Source organism: Symphalangus syndactylus, chromosome 14 (genome assembly GCF_028878055.3).
Source record: "Symphalangus syndactylus isolate Jambi chromosome 14, NHGRI_mSymSyn1-v2.1_pri, whole genome shotgun sequence".
Classification (NCBI taxonomy): domain Eukaryota; kingdom Metazoa; phylum Chordata; class Mammalia; order Primates; family Hylobatidae; genus Symphalangus; species Symphalangus syndactylus.
Genome location: NC_072436.2, coordinates 93,554,249 through 93,574,237, shown reverse-complemented (window position 1 = coordinate 93,574,237; position 19,989 = coordinate 93,554,249). Strand labels below are relative to the sequence as shown.

The 19,989-nt window shown below is 43.5% G+C and overlaps 1 protein-coding gene across 1 annotated transcript; it reads left to right on the top strand.

Moving 5' to 3' along the window:
* Positions 1-1,120: 1,120 nt before the first annotated feature.
* On the top strand, positions 1,121-19,533 carry EPCAM (epithelial cell adhesion molecule). The gene is made up of 9 exons (XM_055240868.2): positions 1,121-1,523; positions 5,701-5,808; positions 6,046-6,286; positions 7,467-7,532; positions 9,240-9,303; positions 11,464-11,565; positions 12,281-12,481; positions 17,670-17,714; positions 19,083-19,533. The coding sequence occupies exons 1-9, from the start codon at positions 1,448-1,450 to the stop codon at positions 19,122-19,124; spliced, it is 945 nt and encodes a 314-aa protein (XP_055096843.1). The 5' UTR covers positions 1,121-1,447; the 3' UTR covers positions 19,125-19,533.
* Positions 19,534-19,989: the final 456 nt, after the last annotated feature.

Sequence of the window (19,989 nt, the reverse complement as noted above, 5' to 3'; positions counted from 1 at the left end):
AAAAAATAGGTTACAATGATATTACAGCTAATAAAAAATAACATTAAAAACACTAAATAGTATATATATGAAGTCTTTATAATTATTTTAATATTGTAATAATATAGTGTGTTGTGATTTGAATTCATTTGCACGGAAATCGATTATGGTCCTTTGTTTCTATTTCCCTATATTTTCTTTCCGAAGGCCTCATCAACATTGTTCTTTAATAGCAACCAAAACCCGAAATCAGCTCGGTTCTCAGTATTTGGCTCGATGGGAACACCTTTTCTTTTCTCTCTCTGTCTTTTTTTTTTTTTTTTTTTGAGACGGAGTCTTGCTCCTGTCGCCCAGGCTGGAGTGTAATGGCACGATCTCTGCTCACTGCAACCTCCGCCTCCCAGGTTCAAGCTATTCTCATGCCTCAGCCTCCCGAGTAGCTGGGATTACAGGCATGCGCCACCACGCCCGGCTAATTTTCTATTTTTAGTAGAGATAGGGTTTCTCCATGTTGGTCAGGCTGGTCTCGAACTTCAAACCCCAGGTGATCCGCCCGCCTCGGCCACCCAAAGTGCTAGGATTACAGGCGTGAGCCACCGCGCTCCGCCTGGGAACACCTTTTCTTACATCTTCAAGTGCCAGAAATGCTTATGAAAACGAGAAAAGAATTAGTAAGAGTAATTATAAAGAAACACTCATTTTCTTCCCAAGAGAGCCAAGGAGATTTCTTCTTTCCTCTTTTTTTCTTTTTTTTTTTTCTTTTTTTTTTTTTTACTAATTTCAAAGGAGTATAATTAAATTGCCAGGTAAAAGCTCAAAGGTCTTTTTTATAGTGTTGTGGAAGGTTCTCTGCTTGTGTTTGTATTCCCTTTAGCCTCCACGTTCCTCTATCCAGTCCCCGCACCCATTCCCCCAGGCCCCGTTCTTCAAGGCTTCAGAGCAGCGCTCCTCTGGTTAAAAGGAAGTCTCAGCACAGAATCTTGAAACCTCCTCGGAGGCCACCAAAGATCCCTAACGCCGCCATGGAGAGGAAGCACCTGGGGCGGAGGGGAGCGGGGCGCGCGAGCCCACACCTGTGGAGGGGGCGGCGCCCCAACGGCAGCGCCGGGGCTGGGGGAGGGGAGCCTACTCACTCCCTACTCCCGGGCGGTGACTCATCAACAAGCACCAGCGGCCAGAGGTGAGCAGTCCCGGGAAGGGGCAGAGAGGCGGGGCCGCCAGGTCGGGCAGGTGTGCGCTCCGCCCCGCCGCGCGCACAGAGCGCTAGTCCTTCCGCGAGCGAGCACCCTCGACGCGGTCCAGGGACCCCCCTCGTCGCTGTCCTCGGACCCCCTCGTCGCTGTCCTCCAGACGCGGACCTGCGCGCCCCTGACGGTGCCTGTCCGGCTCCTCGTGCCCCACTCCCGGCCCACGCCTTCCCGCGAGTCCCCGGCCCCTCCCGCGCCCGTCTTCTCGGCGCGCGCGCAGCATGGCGCCCCCGCAGGTCCTCGCGTTCGGGCTTCTGCTTGCGGCGGCGACGGCGACTTTTGCCGCGGCTCAGGAAGGTGAGGCGCGGACTTGGAGCAGAGTTGTGGAGTTAGGCTGGGCTGGGGGGCAGCGGCCCCCGGCCCCCGAAACGGGAATAATAGGGAGGGGACCAAGAGGCCGCGCTTTCCAGCCTGGAGACCGGACGACGCGGCCGTGCCCCGGCCCAGGCCCTCCGCGCGGTAGGAAACGACGAGGCGGCGCTCAGTCGCGCCGTCCCAGGGAGCTGCCTCACTTTGCAGCTTTGCTCGCTTCGGTAGGGAAATGGCCCGGGGCAGAGGCGGGGGACAGGCGGGGAACGGTGTGGCCACGTCCAGGTTTCCTGCGGCCACCGAACCGGTGTCTCGCGCCCTGGCGCACCCACGTCCTCGGTTCGGGGTGGCCTTGGGGTTCTTTGGAACAGCCCACAGCCCCACCCGGTGGGGGAGTCTTTGCGACAGGGACCAGCGGGCTCGCCCTTGTCCTTGCAGCGGGCCCCGGATGTGGGCCTCAGGCGGGGACAGGTGCCCGCAGGGAGGCCTCCAGGGCCGCTATGCACCTGCGCGCGGCAGGCGGCCTGGACTGCACAGGGCGTGGGGGTGTTTTCCCTTTTCTAAGGATCATATGAGTAATGCCAAGCTTATTGTAGGGAACGCAGAAATAATAACCGTAAAGAGTAGAAACCTATAATCCCAGCATTTTGAGAATCCCATAATTAGTAATTTCTTTATTTTATTTTATTTTATTTTATTTTTTGAGACTGAGTCTTGCTCTGTCCCCAAGCTGGAGTGCAATGGCGCGATCTCGGCTCACTGCCACCTCCGCCTCCCGGGTTCAAGTGATTCTCCTGCCTCAGCCTCCTGAGTAAAGTAGCTGGGATTACAGGCGCGCGCCACCACCCCCCGCTAATTTTTGTATTGTTAGTAGAGACTGGGTTTCTCCATGTTGGTCAGGCTGGTCTCTAACTCCTGAGCTCATGATCCGCCCGCCTCGGCCTCCCAAAGTGCTGTGATTACAGGCGTGAGCCACCATGCCCGGCCTGTTTTATTTTTTTATTTGAAACAGCCTTGTTCTGTCGCCCAGGCTGGAGTGCAATGGCACTATCTTGACTCATTGTAGACTACGCCTCCCGGCCTCAGATCACCCTTCTGCCTCAGCCTTTATGCCTGGCTAATTTTTGTATTTATTATTTATTAATATTATTATTATTTTTTAGACAGAGTTTCGCTCTTGTCACCCAGGCTGGAGTACAATGGCACAATCTCATCTCACTGCAATTCAGGCGATTCTCCTGCCTCAGCCTCCCAAGTAGCTGGGACTACAGGCATGCACCACCACGGTCAGCTAATTTGTATTTTTTGTAGAGACGGGTTTCGCCATGTTGGCCAGGCTGGTCTCGAACTCTTGACCTCAGGTGATCCACCGACCTTGGCCTCCCAAAGTGCTGGGATTACAGACGTGAGCTACCGTGCCCGCCGAATATTTGTATTTGTAGAGACGAGCTCTTGCTATGTTGCCCAGGCTGGTCTCGAACTCCTGGGCTCAAGTGATCACTCCGTCTGGGCCTCCCAGAGTGCTGGGATTACAGGCGTGCATCACCACACCCGGCCTTAAAAACAAGATTTAAAATGGTGACTGGTATGTTGCACCATTATTCAAATGTTAGACATGTAGTTTGATTTCAGTTTCTGTTAACTGTGGCATAAACAACTTGGCTGCCGTGTCTCTCTCTCTCTCTCTTTTGGAAACAGTGTCACGGTCTGTCGTTCAGCCTGGAGTGCAGTGGCACATTTACAGCCCACTGCATCCTCCATTTCCCAGGCTCAAGCAATGCTCTTACTTGGACCTCCCAAAGTGCTGGGATTACAGGCATGAGCCACCGGTCCGGCATCTCTTGATTGATTTGTAAGATGGTGCCTAGAAGTGGAGTGGCGTTTGGCCGGGAGCGGTGGCTCACGCTTGTAATCCCAGCACTTTGGGAGGCCGAGGCGGGCGGATCACGAGGTCAGGAGATCGAGACCACGGTGAAACCCCGTCTCTACCAAAAATACAAAAAATTAGCCGGGCGTGGTGGCGGGCGCCTGTAGTCCCAGCTACTCGGAGAGGCTGAGGCAGGAGAATGGCGTGAACCCGGGAGGCGGAGCTTGCAGTGAGCCGAGATCGCGCCACTGCACTCCAGCCTGGGTGACAGAGCAAGACTCCGTCTCAAAAAAAAAAAAAAAAAAGAAGTGGAGTGGCGTTTGCCAATGGTCCCTGGAAGGGCTTTTACACTTTCACCAATGGAGTGGCCTAAATTCAGTAATTATACTCTCAAAGTAATGCACTTTCATCAACTCATGTTTTTCTGGCTTCAATCTGGGACTACATACTTAATGTTAAATTGCTTTAAAGTGGTCATAGCTGCTACAGGTTTGTGCTCAGAAAGTCTGCACCCGACTGGTCTGATTTAAATTTCATGCCCCTTAGGGATGAACAGTGTGTTTTAAACAAGTACAGGATGGGGCTGCAGAAGATTTAAACGCTTGAGAACAAGTGCTGTATTTTCCCCTTTTGTGACCCCAGTATTGAGTTTAGTGTTGGGCAAATTAAAGGTGGTTCATATCGATTATAACTTGAACAGGGAAAAATTGAAGTCAACTTAGGGTACTTGAGATACAAAGGATCAATATAAAAACTCTGGTTTGTCATGCTAGCTTTTTCTTTTTTTCCCTCTTCAGTTGAACTGAGGAGATAGTTTTTGTTTTTAATGATTGTGCTCTTTTAACTAGACAAAAGGAATTAGATAGTCTTGCCAATTCAAAGTTAAATGAACTTTTGAGGTTGTTAAGGACAAAACTATTAAGTTGACATCAATAACCCAGAATGGGCTGCTTAGTATCACTTTCCAAATCAGGTACTAGGATTTAATTTAGTTAGGAAACTCACAGGGAGGACTACAACTGCATTTGAAAGTGTAATTCTTCCAAGATATAAAATGGTTTAAAGATTGAATATATTCCTGTTAAGCCCCAAAGGAAACATCCCTCATTTAACAAAATGGGGTGGGAGAGCGAGAGGTGAGGATTCGCAGATCCTAGAATTGGAATTGTTGATTTTTTTGTAAAAGAGGCAGTGACAGCTGGGCATGGTGGCTCACGTCTGTAATCCCAGCACTTTAGGAGGCTGAGGTGGGTGGATTACCTGAGGTCAGGAGTCCTAGACCAGCCTGACCAACATGGTGAAACCCCGTCTCTACTAAAAATACAAAAAAAAGCCGGGTGCGGTGGCTCACACCTGTAATCCCAGCACTTTGGTAGGCTGAGGCGGGTGGATCACGAGGTCAGGAGTTTGAGATCAGCCTGGCCATTATGCTGAAACCCCATTTCCACTAAAAATACAAAAATTAGCCAGGTGTGTTGGCGGACCCCTGTAGTCCCAGCTACTCGGGAGGCTGAGGCAGGAGAATCGCTTGATCCTGGGAGACAGACATTGCAGTGAGCTGCGATTGTACCACTGCACTCCAGCCTGCGCGACAGAGTGAGACTGTCTCAAGAAGAAAAACAAAAAAAGGCAGTGACTAACAGGGGTGTTATTTAGCAGGACAGGAGTGTGGAAGGAGCTAAGACTGGGAGTTTCACAAAGACAAAGCTAGAAATGACGCTTGGAGAGCTGTGTTCTTGTTTTAAAAAATTGTAACAGGAGGCCAGGCACAGTGGCTCATGCCTATAATCCCAGCACTTTGGGAGGCTGAGGCGGGAGGATTGCTTGAGGCCAGGAGTTCAAAACCAGCCTTGGCAACATGGTGAAACCCCGTCTCTACAAAAAGTTAAAAATTAGCCAGGCATGGTGGTGCATGGCTGTAGTCCCAGCTACTTGGGAGGCTGAGACAGGAGGATCACTTGAGCCCAGTAGGTCCAGGCTGCAGTAAGCCAAGATTGTGCCACTGCATTCCAGCCTGGGCCACAGAGTGAGACCCTATCTCAAAAAAAAAAAAAAAAAAAAAATCAAAACAGGAATGCATGCAGATTAAACTATGTGTCTGTATACAGTATGCAAACTTTAGCAAGTGCCAGGCACTTAGGCAGTAGTCTATAGCTGAAAAATAAAACATTCAGGACCACTTTTTAAGGTTTTGTGTCCTTGTAACTTTAGGCATTATTATTACAATATAACTTTGCTGGGACATGAGAGTTAATAGATCCACATTTTAAAGTAGATTTTTTTTTTTTAATTTTCTAGAATGTGTCTGTGAAAACTACAAGCTGGCCGTAAACTGCTTTGTGAATAACAATGGTCAATGTCAGTGTACTTCAATTGGTGCACAAAATACTGTCATTTGCTCAAAGCGTGAGTAAAATATCTTTATTACCTGTAAGCTTTATTTTGACTTAATACTTCTTTAATTGATGTGCCTTGAGTTGGAAAGAGTTTTATTGGCTTAAATCTGAATCATGTTATAAAGTAAGTGTGGGAACACATAAGTTTCAAATAATCTTTGACCCTAGAACTTTAGAGTTAATTGTTTTTTTCGTGTAATCATGAAATCAGTTATTTTTCAGTTTGGCATTAAGGTTTCTTTTTCAGTGGCTGCCAAATGTTTGGTGATGAAGGCAGAAATGAATGGCTCAAAACTTGGGAGAAGAGCAAAACCTGAAGGGGCCCTCCAGAACAATGATGGGCTTTATGATCCTGACTGCGATGAGAGCGGGCTCTTTAAGGCCAAGCAGTGCAACGGCACCTCCACGTGCTGGTGTGTGAACACTGCTGGGGTCAGAAGAACGGACAAGGACACTGAAATAACCTGCTCTGAGCGAGTGAGAACCTAGTGAGTGGGGCTGCCAATACTACTTGTTTTCATGCTGTTCAGATTCATTTAATTAAATTTATTTTTGATTATGTACTACGATTTCATGGTTTAGAATTCAGAAGATATGAGTGTCCAGTGAAAAGCTTCCTTCTCATTCCAGTCCCCCCTGCTACCTAGTGGACCTCCACAGAATTGATGTTATTGATTATTCTATAACCTTCCAGAGATAGTTGATGAATTTGTTATATATCTGTTTTATTATTTTTACATAAGTGGTAGCATACTAGGTATAATTTTTCTTTTATATCTTTACTTAACATTATTCAGTATTTCATAATTGCATTAGTAGTAAATGTACGTAATTTAACCTATGTATTTGCTCATTGATTGTGTTTTAAAAGTGAGACATGCTTGTTTTAGGGATTGTTTAATGAAAAGGAACAGAAACCCACTCACGCTAGCTTAAGCGAAAAAAGACTTCATTGGAAGGGACTAGAAACTAGAAAGGATGTCAGGACCAAAGTGGGCACTTTCTGTTTTTCTATTTTGGTCTTCTAGAGCCTCGTTGTCAATTTTCTCTTTGTGCCCTTTCTTTTGTTTTTTCTTTTTTCTTTTCTTTTTTTTTTTTTTTTTTGAGACGGAGTTTCCACTCTTGTTGCCCAGGTTGGAGTGCAGTGGCACAATCTCAGCTCACTGCAACCTCTGCCTCCCGGGTTCAAGCAACTCTCCTGCCTTAGCCTCCTGAGTAGCTGGGACTACAGCTATACCACATCTGACTAATTTTTGTACTTTAGTAGAGATGGGGTTTCACCATGTTGGCCAGGCTGGTCTCCAACTCCTGACCTCAGGCAATCCACCTCCCAAAGTGCTGGATTACAGGTGTGAGCCACCATGCCCGGCCCTTTCATGCCTTTTCATCTTTTCAGTTGAACAGGGCACGACACTGCCAGCTAGACTTTGACTTCGTGTGACTTTATGTATTGTGCCCAGAGAACAGACGGTCAATATTAGAAAGGGTGTTCCCTCCTGGGTGTGTCCTTTATGAAGGATGTGTAAGGGAAGAAATTATGGGAATATCTACTGCATAAATTTTTTTTCTTTTAGTCCTTATAATTCGAGAATTTTAGGATTAGCTTATTAGGAAAATAGTATAAAAGACTGAGTTAGAGTTAACTGACATTGTCTTTTTACTTTATAGCTGGATCATCATTGAACTAAAACACAAAGCAAGAGAAAAACCTTATGATGGTAAAAGTTTGCGGACGTAAGTGCAATTAAATGCATCATATTATTCTTGCACAATTGGTGGCTCGAATCTTCCATCCTACACCATTAGAAAAACCAAGTCTAAATGCTTTTTTGTATTTCTGAAAAATAAAGTTACTTGAAATAGAGTTGCAAGAATAGCACAGAGATTCCGGGAATACACTTCACTTAGATTCACGAAGTAACATTTTGGCACATTTGCTTTTTATATGTGTATGTGTGGATGAATATGTGTGTGTGCTTTATATTAGTGTATCTATGCATGTATAAATATTTTTCCCAGAAGCACATGAGAGCAAGTTGTAGACATTAGGCCCCTTTACCCCTAAGTACTTTAGTGTATCTTTTGCTAAGAACAAAAGGCATTCTTTTATATAAACCACTATACAACGATCAAATTTAGGAAATTTTTTTTTTTTAGACGGAGTCTCGCTCTGTCACCCTGGCTGGCGTGCAGTGGCGTGATCTCAGCTCACTGCAACCTCCACCTGCTGGGTTCAAGCGATTCTCCTGCCTCAGCCTCCCGAATAGCTGGGACTACAGGTGCCTGCCACCACGCCCTGCTAATTTTTGTAGTTTTAGTAGAAATAGGGTTTCACCATATTGGCCAGGCTGGTCTCGAACTCCTGAACTTGTGATCCTCCCGCCTCCACCTCCCAAAGTGCTGGGATTACAGGTGTGAGCCACCATGCCCGGTCAGGAAATTTAATGTTATATCACGTTGTGCCCATTTTCCCAATATTGTCCTTTGTAGTAATTTTTCCCCTCTGATTCAGGACCCAGTCCAAGATCATGTATCACATTTAGTTGTCGTGACTCTTTAGTCTCTTTTAATATTGAACAGTTTCTTGGCCTTTCTTTGTCTTCCATGAACTTGCTATTTTTGAAGAGCATGGGCAAGTCATTGTATATAATGTCCCTCAAATTTTGATTTGTCTGATGTTTCCTCTTTTTTTTTAATTTTTTGAGTTGGAGTTTCCTTTTTGTTGCCCAGGCTGAAGTGCAATGGTGCAGTCACGGCTCACCGCAACCTCTCCTTCCCGGATTCAAGCGATTCTCCTGCCTCAGCCTCCCGAGTAGCTGGGATTACAGGCATGCGCCACCATGCCTGGCTAATTTTTTTTGTATTTTTGGTAGACACGGGGTTTCTCCATGTTGGTCAGGCTGGTCTCGAACTCCCGACCTCAGGTGATCTGCCCACCTCAGCCTCCCAAAGTGCTGGGATTACAGGTGTGAGCCACCTCACCCGAGCCTTGATGTTTCCTCTTAACTAAAAACAGGTTATGCATTTTTGATAGGAAAACTACTTAAGCGATCTTGTGTCCTTTATAATACTTCACATTAGGAGTTGCATAATGTCAGCTTGTCCCTTTACTAGTAATGTAAACTTTGGTTAAAGTGGTATCCACCAGGTTTTTCCACTGTGAAGTTACCATTCTCCCTTTGTAATCCATAAATAATCTATGGGCAGATACTTGGATACTAAGTAAATGTTCTTTTTCTAATTAAACTGGTACCCAGCAGTTTGAATATCAATGGATGATTCTAGCCTGAATCAATTATTATTATGATAGTTGCAAAATGGCAGAAAAATTTTAACTTTAATGACAATTTTAGACCCTGAGCTATCTGCTTAAAGAGTAGTGCTTCTTACTGTTGTGTGGTACAAACATTTTTTTTAATACAGATTTTAAATTCTTTACAGTGCACTTCAGAAGGAGATCACAACGCGTTATCAATTGGATCCAAAATTTATCACAAATATTTTGGTATGATTTTTTAATAAGTGAGCTTTAGCAGACAGTTGGTGAGACAGTATGTTTTGAGTATAAAGACAGCCAGTGATTTAAGTGGTGGTTAAATGCACTTACTGGAGCAACAGTTTCAGATCTGAGTACTTAATGTGAATTTCCTGTTACTGTTTTTCTGTTTGTTTGTTTCTTTAAGACAGACTATTGCTCTGTTCCCCAGGCTGGAGTGTCATGGCAAGATCTCGGCTCACTGTAACCTCTGCCTCCAAGGTTCAAGCAATTCTCATGCCTCAGCCTCCTGAGGAGCTGGGACTACAGGCACATGCCACCATGCCCAGCTAATTTTTGTATTTTTAGTGTCGATGGGGTTTTGCTATGTTGGCCAGGCTGGTCTCAAACTCCTGGCCTCGAGTGATCTGCCTGCCTCAGCCTCTCAAAGTATTAGGATTACAGGTGTGAGCCACCACGCCCGGCCCATTGTTTTTGGTTATCATTGTTTTCCTTCCATAGCCTTTGAAAAGCCTAGTTTTACCCCTAAAGAAAACGTAGTATCTCTTAATATCTCTAAAACATTTGAGTTTTCTTATCCTGGAGAACCTGTCCCTGTGGATGAGCTCCAGTAACATCTTAAAGTAAATATGCACCAAAATTACTTTTGTTAAATATAGTTTCGGTGCATATTTACTTTAGGATGTTACTGGAGCTCCCATCTTCTCTGCTTTAGGGAACTAGTCCTTAACCAGTTAGCCCTTACTTAACTCTTTAAACTCTGGTTTAAAAAATAAAAAGAAGCTTGAATAGTGTGACGGAACTCTTTAAAGGCAGTATGAATTTATTCAAGACTCTTTAGAACATGATGGCCGGGCGTGGTGGCTCACGCCTGTGATCCCAGCACTTTGGGAGGCCGAGGCAGGTGGATCACAAGATCAGGAGATCGAGACCATCCTGGCTAACACAGTGAAACCCTGTCTCTACTAAAAACATACAAAAAAGTTAACCAGGTGTGGTGGCGGGCGCCTGTAGTCCCAGCTACTCGGGAGGCTGAGGCAGGAGAATGGCGTGAACCCGGGAGGCAGAGCTTGCAGTGAGCCGAGATCATGCCGCTGTACTCCAGCCTGGGCAACACAGAGAGACTCCGTCTCAAAAATAAAACAGAACAAAAAAAACAACATGGTAAATGCATACTGCGTTTTACCTTGCATTTCTTTTTCTTTCTTTTCTTCTTTTTTTTTTTTTTTTGAGATGGAGTTTCTCTCTTGTTGCCCAGGCTGGAGTGCAGTGGCGCGATCTCGGCTCACCACAACCTCTGCCTCCCAGATTCAAGCAATTCTCCTGCCTCACCTTCCCTGGTAGCTGAGATTACAGGCATGTGCCACCACGCCTGGCTAATTTTGTATTTTTAGTAGAGATGGGGTTTCTCCATGTTGGTCAGGCTGGTCTCGAACTCCCGACCTCAGGTGATCTGCCCACCTCAGCCTCCCAAAGTGCTGGGATTACAGGCATGAGCCACTGCACCTGGCCTTACCTTGCATTTCTTTAGTAATTTAGTTTTAAAGTAGTTCTAATCCAAATAAAATACTTTCATATCTTATTTAAAAATCTTTTCAATGTAAGAAAATTCTCTTAGGAAAAATTGTACATTGTAATTATGTTTGGTTGCATGGCTGTCTTACTTCCCTTTGATAGATTTAGAGACCTCCCAAAGATTTCTTGATTAGTGATAAACTTAATTATCCACTAATGGAAAGGAACAGTGATGCATGTAGATTATAGAAAATCAAACACTGAGGCCGGGCGCGGTGGCTCACGCTTGTAATCCCAGCACTTTGGGAGGCCGAGGCGGGCGGATCACGAGGTCAGGAGATCGAGACCACAGTGAAACCCCGTCTCTACTAAAAATACAAAAAACTAGCCGGGCGTGGTGGCGGGCGCCTGTAGTTCCAGCTACTCGGAGAGGCTGAGGCAGGAGAATGGCGTGAACCCGGGAGGCGGAGCTTGCAGTGAGCCGAGATCGCGCCACTGCACTCCAGCCTGGGCAACAGAGCGAGACTCCGTCTCAAAAAAAAAAAAAAAAAAAAAGAAAATCAAACACTGAATGTTCTGATTCCCAAATAATGTTATTTTCAAATGATTTTGATTATATTAGTATTAATTTGTATTATTCAATTTTTTCCCCAGTATGAGAATAATGTTATCACTATTGATCTGGTTCAAAATTCTACTCAAAAAACTCAGAATGATGTGGACATAGCTGATGTGGCTTATTATTTTGAAAAAGATGTGAGTATAATCTTCTTTATTCTATTCCTGTGTTCAGGAATGTAGTCTATCATGCCTCAATGAATTAAATATATTTCATCACCTTCTTCTCCACTTATAGATCAACCAAATGGTTCTGCTGCTGCCATTAATTTTGTCCTCCCTGTCACTCACATGCATCTTGCTTGTTTGTATATTTATGCCTCTTATCAAATTGTTCTGCCTAAAATATCTCTCCTCTTTCTTATAATTCTTATTTATTATCTACTTGGTGGTTACTTAGTTTGTGCATATATGCTCCCCTATGATATTTATAATTTACACAAATAAGAGTCTGTTAAAAAAGACTATGTAACTGGTATGATTAAAATATTTTGTTTAAACTTTAATATATTATAGTGAGGTAGTTTCTGCTGAAATATGAGGTTTGCTTCAAAATAATCTGGGCAGGGGTGAAGGGATAAAAGGAAGAAAAGATGAAGTAAGAGATGCTGTGTGTTGTCCTTGCATCTGGGTGATAGGTACATGGGCATCATTGCACTACTCTACATTCGTGTATGTTGAAAGGTTCCTGTAATAAACAGTTTTTTAAAGTTCCAATAGATTAGATTGTTATCACTAAAACCATAAAGATTCTTGGCAGCGGTTCTTTTGGCATACAATTTGTATGTAATTATATGTGGCCATGGTTGGTTTTCTTAAATATTTTTAATTCCTTTTCTCCTTTTCAATGCAGGTTAAAGGTGAATCCTTGTTTCATTCTAAGAAAATGGACCTGACAGTAAATGGGGAACAACTGGATCTGGATCCTGGTCAAACTTTAATTTATTATGTTGATGAAAAAGCACCTGAATTCTCAATGCAGGGTCTAAAAGCTGGTGTTATTGCGGTTATTGTGGTGGTGGTGATAGCAATTATTGCTGGAATTGTTGTGCTGGTGAGTACAGAACAAGTAAAATTTCATTTAAGGGTATATTTTTTCAAGAAAAAGTAATAATGGCTGGGCGCGGTGGCTCACATCTGTAATCCCTACACTTCGGGAGGCTGAGACAGGTGGATCACTTGAGCCCAGGAGTTTGAGACCAGACTGGGCAACATGGCAAAACCTTATCTGTACTAAAAATACAAAAATTAGCCAGACATGATGGCTTGCACCTGTGGTCCCGTCTACTTAGGAGGCTGACATGGGAGTAGTCAGTTGAGCCCAGGAGGTCAAAGCTGCAGTGATTCATGATCACACCACTGCGCTCCAGCCTGGGCAACAGAGCAGGACCCTGTCTCAAAAAAAAAGAAAAAAGGTAATATGAAAAAGTAACATCCATATTCCAAAACATTCGGGGAAAAAAATCTTCATTTTTAAATAATTTTTTATGGTGAATGAATGTATTGTATTTCTGGTCTCTTTTTACAAAAGTTATTTTATGAAGCAAGAAAGGACACTAATAGTAAAAAGCTGTGGCTCTGCACCTCACAGGCCAGTTAAATTGCCATCTAGCAGCAAGTGTCTTTCAGTTCTCACTGCAAACAATTCAACACCTAGTGCAAAATACCTGAACCCCCAAACCACTCAATGAGATGAAACAACAGAACACAAAGTTAACATTAGCCATAGAAAAGAGTTAAAAGTGATATGTGAATCAATACTTCCAAGTAAAGATGAGCAAATTGAATTTAACAGTGCTTCAGCAAAAGAATGTATCGCTTGAAGAAGTAAAAGGTTTATTTTAGGAATGTAAGGATACTTCGGTATCAAGAAATCTTACTAACACTGGCCAGGTGTGATGGCTCAGGCCTGTAATCCCAGCACTTTGGAAGGCTGAGGCGGGTGGATCACTGGAGATCAGGAGTTCAAGACCAGCCTGGCCAATATAGTGAAATCCTGTCTCTACTGAACATACAAAAAATTAGCTGGGCGTGGTGGCACATGCCTGTAATCCCAGCTGCTCAGGAGGCCGAGGCAGGAGAATAGCTTGAACCTGGGAAGCGGAGGTTGCAGTGAGCCAAGATCATGCCACTGCACTCCACCCTGGGTGATAGAGCAAGACTCTGTCTCAAAAAAAAATTTAAAAAAAGAGGCCAGGCACGGTGGCTCATGCCGGTACTCTCAGCACTTTGGGAGGCTGAGGCGGGTGGATCACATGAGGTCAGGAGTTCGAGACCAGCCTGACAAACATGGAGAAACCCCATCTCTACTAAAAATACAAAATTAGCCGGGCGTGGTGGCTCACGCTTGTAATCCCAGCTACTCAGGAGGCTGAGGCAGGAGAATCGCTTGAACCCAGGAGGTGGAGGTTGCGGCTGAGATCATGCCATTGCACTCCAGCCTGGGCACCAAGAGTGAAACTCCGTCTCAAAACAAAAAAAAAAAAAAAAAAAAAGATCTTACTATACTAACACAACAGAATTCAGAAATAGGTTTGAGCGTATTTGGGAACTTAGATTTCCAGTTCAATCAACCATGTTTGGCTATCCATCTGGAACAAAACAAAAGTTGAATTCCTATTTCACTCCACCAGGCTGGCCATATTGCCCAGCTGTGTGAGGGTGGCATGTCCAGAGCACAGCAGTAGGAAAGGAGTTGGGCAGTGTATCCATTTTCAAAGACATTTACATTTTTAAAAATATAAAAAAGTAAAGTCCCAAGAAAATTAATTGAGGGAATGTTTGTACAACATTGTGGTAGGGGAAACCATGTAAGGCAAGAAATCAGGAATCCATGAAAGAAAAGATACATATATGTGTATGTATATTTTGAGAGAGTGTCTTGCTGTGTCACCCAGGCTGCAGTGCAGTGGCATGATTATAGCTCACTGCAACCTCCAATTCCTGGACTTAAGTAATCCTCCTGACCCATCCTCCCAAGTAGCAAAGACTACAGATATGTGCCACCATACCTGGCTAATTTTTTAATTTTTAGTTGAGATGAGGTCTTGCTATGGCTGCCGAGGCTGGGCTTGAACTCCTGGGCTCAAGCAATTCTTTTGGCTTAGCCTCCCAAACTGCTGGGATTACAGGCATGAGCCATTGTACCTAGTCCTATATATATATATTTTGGCTTATTAAAATTAAACATTTTATATGGCAAAGAAACTGTAAAGTAAAAAATATCAATGATAGGCATGAAAAAAATATGGTGCATAAAGCAAAAATGGATGTTATACATAATATACAAAGAGTTCTTACAAATTGATGAGGAAACCTAAAGAAAGAATGACAACAGGTAGGGATAGAGAGTTAATAGAAATTTCAGATGGCAAATGAACACGAGTTGTTAATGCTGGAAGTCTGATTGTCCTGTAGAAATAAATGAAAACACAAGTGCAGTAAGGAAGCACATTCAGTTATTGTATCATAGCATTGCCTATAAGAGTGAATCTGGCCAGGCGTGGCGGCTCACGCCTATAATCCCAGCACTTTGGGAGGCTGAGGCGGGTGGATCAACTGAGGTCGGGAGTCCGAGACCAGCCTGACCAACATGGAGAAACCCCGTTTCTACTAAAAATACAAAATTAGCCAGGCATTGTGGTGCATGCCTGTAATTCCAGCTACTCAGGAGGCTGAGGCAGGAGAGTCACTTGAACCCAGGAGGCGGAGGTTGTAGTGAGCCGAGATCATGTCATTGCACTCCAGCCTGGGCAACGAGAGCAAAACTCCGTCTCAAAAAAAGAATAAAAACAAACAACAAAAAAAGTGAATCTGGAAAATAGCCTGAGTGTGTATCAGTAAAAGAGTAAATTGTGTTTCTTGTATCTACAATAGGGAATAATGTCAATGAGTTTGATCTTTATGTTTGGATCTGGAATGGTTGCTATGATGTTGATACAGGCTGTGCACAAGGTGTTGATGATACTGCATGATCCCATTTTTAGACCCCAAAACTTAGATGCATGTGTTTATGTATGATATTTGTATTAGTGTGGAAAAGGAGGATGTGGAGAATGCACCCCAAACTGTTAAATTTCTTTCTTTTTTTTTTTTTTTGGAATGGAGTCTCGCTGGCCAGACGCAGTGGCTCACGCCTGTAATCCCAGCACTTTGGGAGGCCGAGGCGGGCGGATCACGAGGTCAGGAGATCGAGACCATCCTGGCTAACACGGTGAAACCCCATCTCTACTAAAAATACAAAAAATTAGCCAGGTGTGGTGGCGGGCGCCTGTAGTCCCAGCTACTTGGGAGGCTGAGGCAGGAGAATGGTGTGAACCCGGGAGGCGGAGCTTGCAGTGAGTCGAGATCGCACCACTGCACTCCAGCCTGGGGGACAGAGCAAGACTCCGTCTCAAAAAAAAAAAAAAAAAAGAAATGGAGTCTCGCTGTGTTGCCCTGGCTGGAGTGCAGTGTCATGATCTCGGCTCACTGCAACCTCCGCCTGCTGGGTTCAATTGATTCTCCTGCCTCACCCTCCTGAGTAGCTGGGACTACATGCGGAAGCCACCATGTCCGGCTAATTTTTGTATTTTTTAGTAGAGACAGGGTTTCAACATATTGGCCAGGCTGGTCTCGAACTCATTACCTCATGATCCGCCTGCCTCGGCCTCTCAAAGTGCTAGGATTACAGGTATGAGCCACTGTGCCTGGCTTCTTCTTTTTCTTCTTCTTCTTCTTTTTTTTTTTTTTGAGATGGAGTCTTGCTCTGTTGCCCAGGCTGGAGTGCAGTGGCGTGATCTCGGCTCACTGCAACCTCTGCCTCCCAGGTTCAAGCCATTTTCCTGCCTCAGCTTCCCAAGTAGCTGGGACTACAGGCGTGCACCAGCATACCTAGCTAATTTTTTTTGTATTTCTAGTAGAGATGGGGTTTCACCATGTTGGCCAGGCTGATCTCGAAATCCTGATGTCAGGTGATCTGCTCACTTCGGCCTCCCAAAGTGCTGGGATTATAGGCGTGAACCACCATGCCTGGCCTAAACTGTTAAATTTCTTTAAAGATGATTCATTGTTTCCTTTTTTTCTTTCTTTCTTTCTTTTTTGTTCTCCCATTGGATCCAGCATTGTTTTTTATTTTTTATTTTTTTTTGGTTTGTTTCACTTGTGGTAGACTTTTTTTTGTTTAGTAGTGAAAATTTTTATTTAATTAATTAATTTATTTATTTCAGACAGAGTCTCCCTCTGTTGCCCAGGCTGGAGTGCAATGGTGCACGATCTTGGCTCACTGCAACCTCTGCCTCCCGGGTTCAAGCTATTCTCCTGCCTCAGCCTCCCGAGTAGATGGGATTACAGGCGCCTGCCACCACGCCTGGCTAATTTTTATATCTTTAGTAGAGATGGGGTTTCACAATATTGGCCAGGCTGGTCTTGAACTCCTGACCTAAAGTGATCCACCCACCTTGGCCTCCGAAAGTGGTAAGATTACAGGCATGAGCCACCGTGCCTGGCCTATTTTATTTTTATTTTTTTTTTAGAGATGGAGTCTCACTCTGTCACCCAGGCTGGAGTGCAATGGCGCCATCTCGGCTCACTGCAACTTCTGCCTGCTGGGTTCAAGTGATTTTCCTGCCTCAGCCTCCAGCGTAGCTGGGATTAAGGCGCCCACCACCACGCCCAGCTAATTTTTTTGTATTTTTAATAGAGTCGGGGTTTCATCATGTTGGCCAGGCTAGTCTTGACCTCCTGACCTCAAGTGATCCGCCCGCCTTGGCCCCACAAAGTACTGGTGAGCCACCACGCCCAGCCCACCTTATTTATTTTTAAGCGACAGGGTCTTACTCTGTAGCCCAGGCTGGAGGGCAGTGGTGCAATCTCCACTCACTACAACCTCTGCCTCCCGGATTCAAGCAATTCTGGTGCCTCAGCCTCCTGAGTAGCTGGGACTACAGGTGCGCGCCATGACACCTGGCTAATTTTTGTATTTGTAGTAGAGATGGGGTTTCACCATGTTGGCTGGGCTGGTCTGAAACTCCTGACCTCAGATGATCCCCCCTCTTCGGCCTCCCAAAGTGCCGGGATTACAGGCATGAGCCACTGCACCGGCGTGAAATTTTTAATTTAAGAAACAATAAATGTTTATGGATAGATGTTAAAATTAGTTTTTTTCAGATCAAAATTATGTCCATTAAAAGCATATATGTCCGTTTAGATAACCTTTTTTTGAGTAGCAGTCCTAAAACAATAGTTGTCTTTCTTCCACTCAGGTTATTTCCAGAAAGAAGAGAATGGCAAAGTATGAGAAGGCTGAGGTAAATGGATTACTTACCTAAATAGAAAGGCCCCTGTTGAATCTCTTACTCCTAATCACTCTACCTTCCTACACACTGATGCATTTCACTTATGCTGGAGTCCCTTTATACTGTTGTCTTTAGGTTCTTAGGGACAGTCTTAGAATGTGCTCTTACCTAAATCTTCCTGCGTGAGTTTCATGGCAGATCACCATCTATTTTCTGCCTCATAGAAGAGTGGAATGGGAAGCCTATGGTTTTTATTTTACAAAGCATCAACATCTAACAGAATCTTCTAAAGGCATACTCCAGTTGATTCACCTTGGAGAAACTCATTGTGACTAATGATCTGATTTATTATCTCTATGCCAGTGAGAGAATCATTTAATATGAACTTAATTTGTCATAATCTATTGTGTACTAACTAGTCATCTATACTAGTATGACATCAAAGTGTCAGATTGTTAGTGTGTTTTAGTCCCTTGGAATTGAATATGAACACTTGTCCTTGAACCCTATCAATAACATTTTTCATATATCTATCAATTTTTGTGTATCTTTGTAGTTGTATATGGGCCACTTACTAATATTTTAGCAAGTAATAAAAATAGAAATGTTAAGGAATATTGGAAAAAATCTAATAGAACCAGAAAGTTCTAGCATTTTTTTCCCATTCTGTAGTAGGTCATCTGGCTTATTTTGTTTGGTGACCATGAGTCTAGAAGACTAACCCTGAATTGAACTGTAACAGACAGGCAGAATGACAATGTAGTGTTGTAGTGCAGAGCAGTACAGACCTGGGTTTGGCTGGACAAAGTTATATAACCTCTTTAAGCCTCTATGTTTCCTCATCTGTAAAATGAGGATAATAGATAGTATGGACCTGTTGCAAGGATTAAATATAATCGGTGTAAAGTGTTGGTCCCATGCTTGCCACATAAGAAAATGTTTGTCAACAGAGTAGTAGTCATCGTTACCATTTTCTCAGTTTGCCTGTAACTAGTTGTGTGATCTGAGACAAACACTAATTTTGAACTTGAGTTTCCCCACATATAAAATGAAAGATTGATAATAGAAAGTAAATCAATTTCTTCCTAGCCTTAAAAATAGTATGCATTTAATAAAAATCTTATTCTTAAAGATCTAGCTTACCTCCAACTTGCCCTAGTCACTTTGGCGATCTTGTCTCTAACTAGAACCTTGAAAACACTTGAATGTGTGTTTCCTTGCAATATAGCTTTTTCTTTTTTTATTTAAATAAGTCTTATAAACGTGGAAAAAAATTATCTTGTGTTCCTTTAATTTCATTTTTATTTAGTACTATTTTCAGAATGAACAAAAGATTGAAAAATTACTTAGAATTTCTTTCTGTACTTTTTCCTGTTTCAGATAAAGGAGATGGGTGAGATGCATAGGGAACTCAATGCATAACTATATAATTTGAAGATTATAGAAGAAGGGAAATAGCAAATGGACGCAAATTACAAATGTATGTGCATGGGACGAAGACATCTTTGAAGGTCATGAGTTTGTTAGTTTAACATCATATATTTGTAATAGTGAAACCTGTACTCAAAATATAAGCAGCTTGAAACTGGCTTTACCAATCTTGAAATTTGACCACAAGTGTCTTATATATGCAGATCTAATGTAAAATCCAGAACTTGGACTCCATAGTTAAAATTATTTATGTGTAACGTTCAAATGTGTGCATTAAATATGCTTCCACAGTAGTTTGAAAAACTATCTGATTTGTGATTGAAAGCTGCCTTTCTATTTACTTGAGTCTTGTACATACATACTTTTTTATGAGCTATGAAATAAAACATTTTAAACTGAATTTCTTAACTTGGACATTTCAAATTTCTTCTTCTTTTTCTTTCTTTTTTTTTGAGACAGAGTTCCACTCTGTTGCCAGGCTGGAGTGCAGTGGCACAATCTCGGCTCACTGTAACCTCCGCCTCCTAGGTTCAAGCGATTCTTCTGCCTCAGCCTCCCGAGTAGCTGGGACTACAGGCGCCCACCACCATGCCTGACTAATTTTTTTATTTTTAGTAGAGACGAAGTTTTACCATATTGGCCACACTGGTCTCTAACTACTGACCTCATTATTGGCCCACCTCTACCTCCCATAATGCTGGGATTATAAGCATTATAAGCGTGAGCCACTGAGCCCGGCCTCTTTGTTTTTTTGTTTTTGTTTTGTTTTTTCTTTTTTTTTTTTTTTGGGGACAGGATCTTGCTCTGTAGCCTAGGCTGGAGTGCAGTAGCACGATCTCGGCTCACTGCAGGGTTC

What these genes read in the sequence shown, in the direction of transcription:
- EPCAM (XM_055240868.2), top strand. Translation starts at nt 1,448, where the DNA reads ATGGCGCCCCCGCAGGTCCTCGCGTTCGGGCTTCTGCTTGCGGCGGCG. An exon ending in TACTGTCATTTGCTCAAAGC is followed by an intron (nt 5,809 to 6,045) that starts GTGAGTAAAATA and finishes TTTCTTTTTCAG; the next exon opens with TGGCTGCCAAATGTTTGGTG. An exon ending in AATTTATCACAAATATTTTG is followed by an intron (nt 9,304 to 11,463) that starts GTATGATTTTTT and finishes TTTTTTCCCCAG; the next exon opens with TATGAGAATAATGTTATCAC.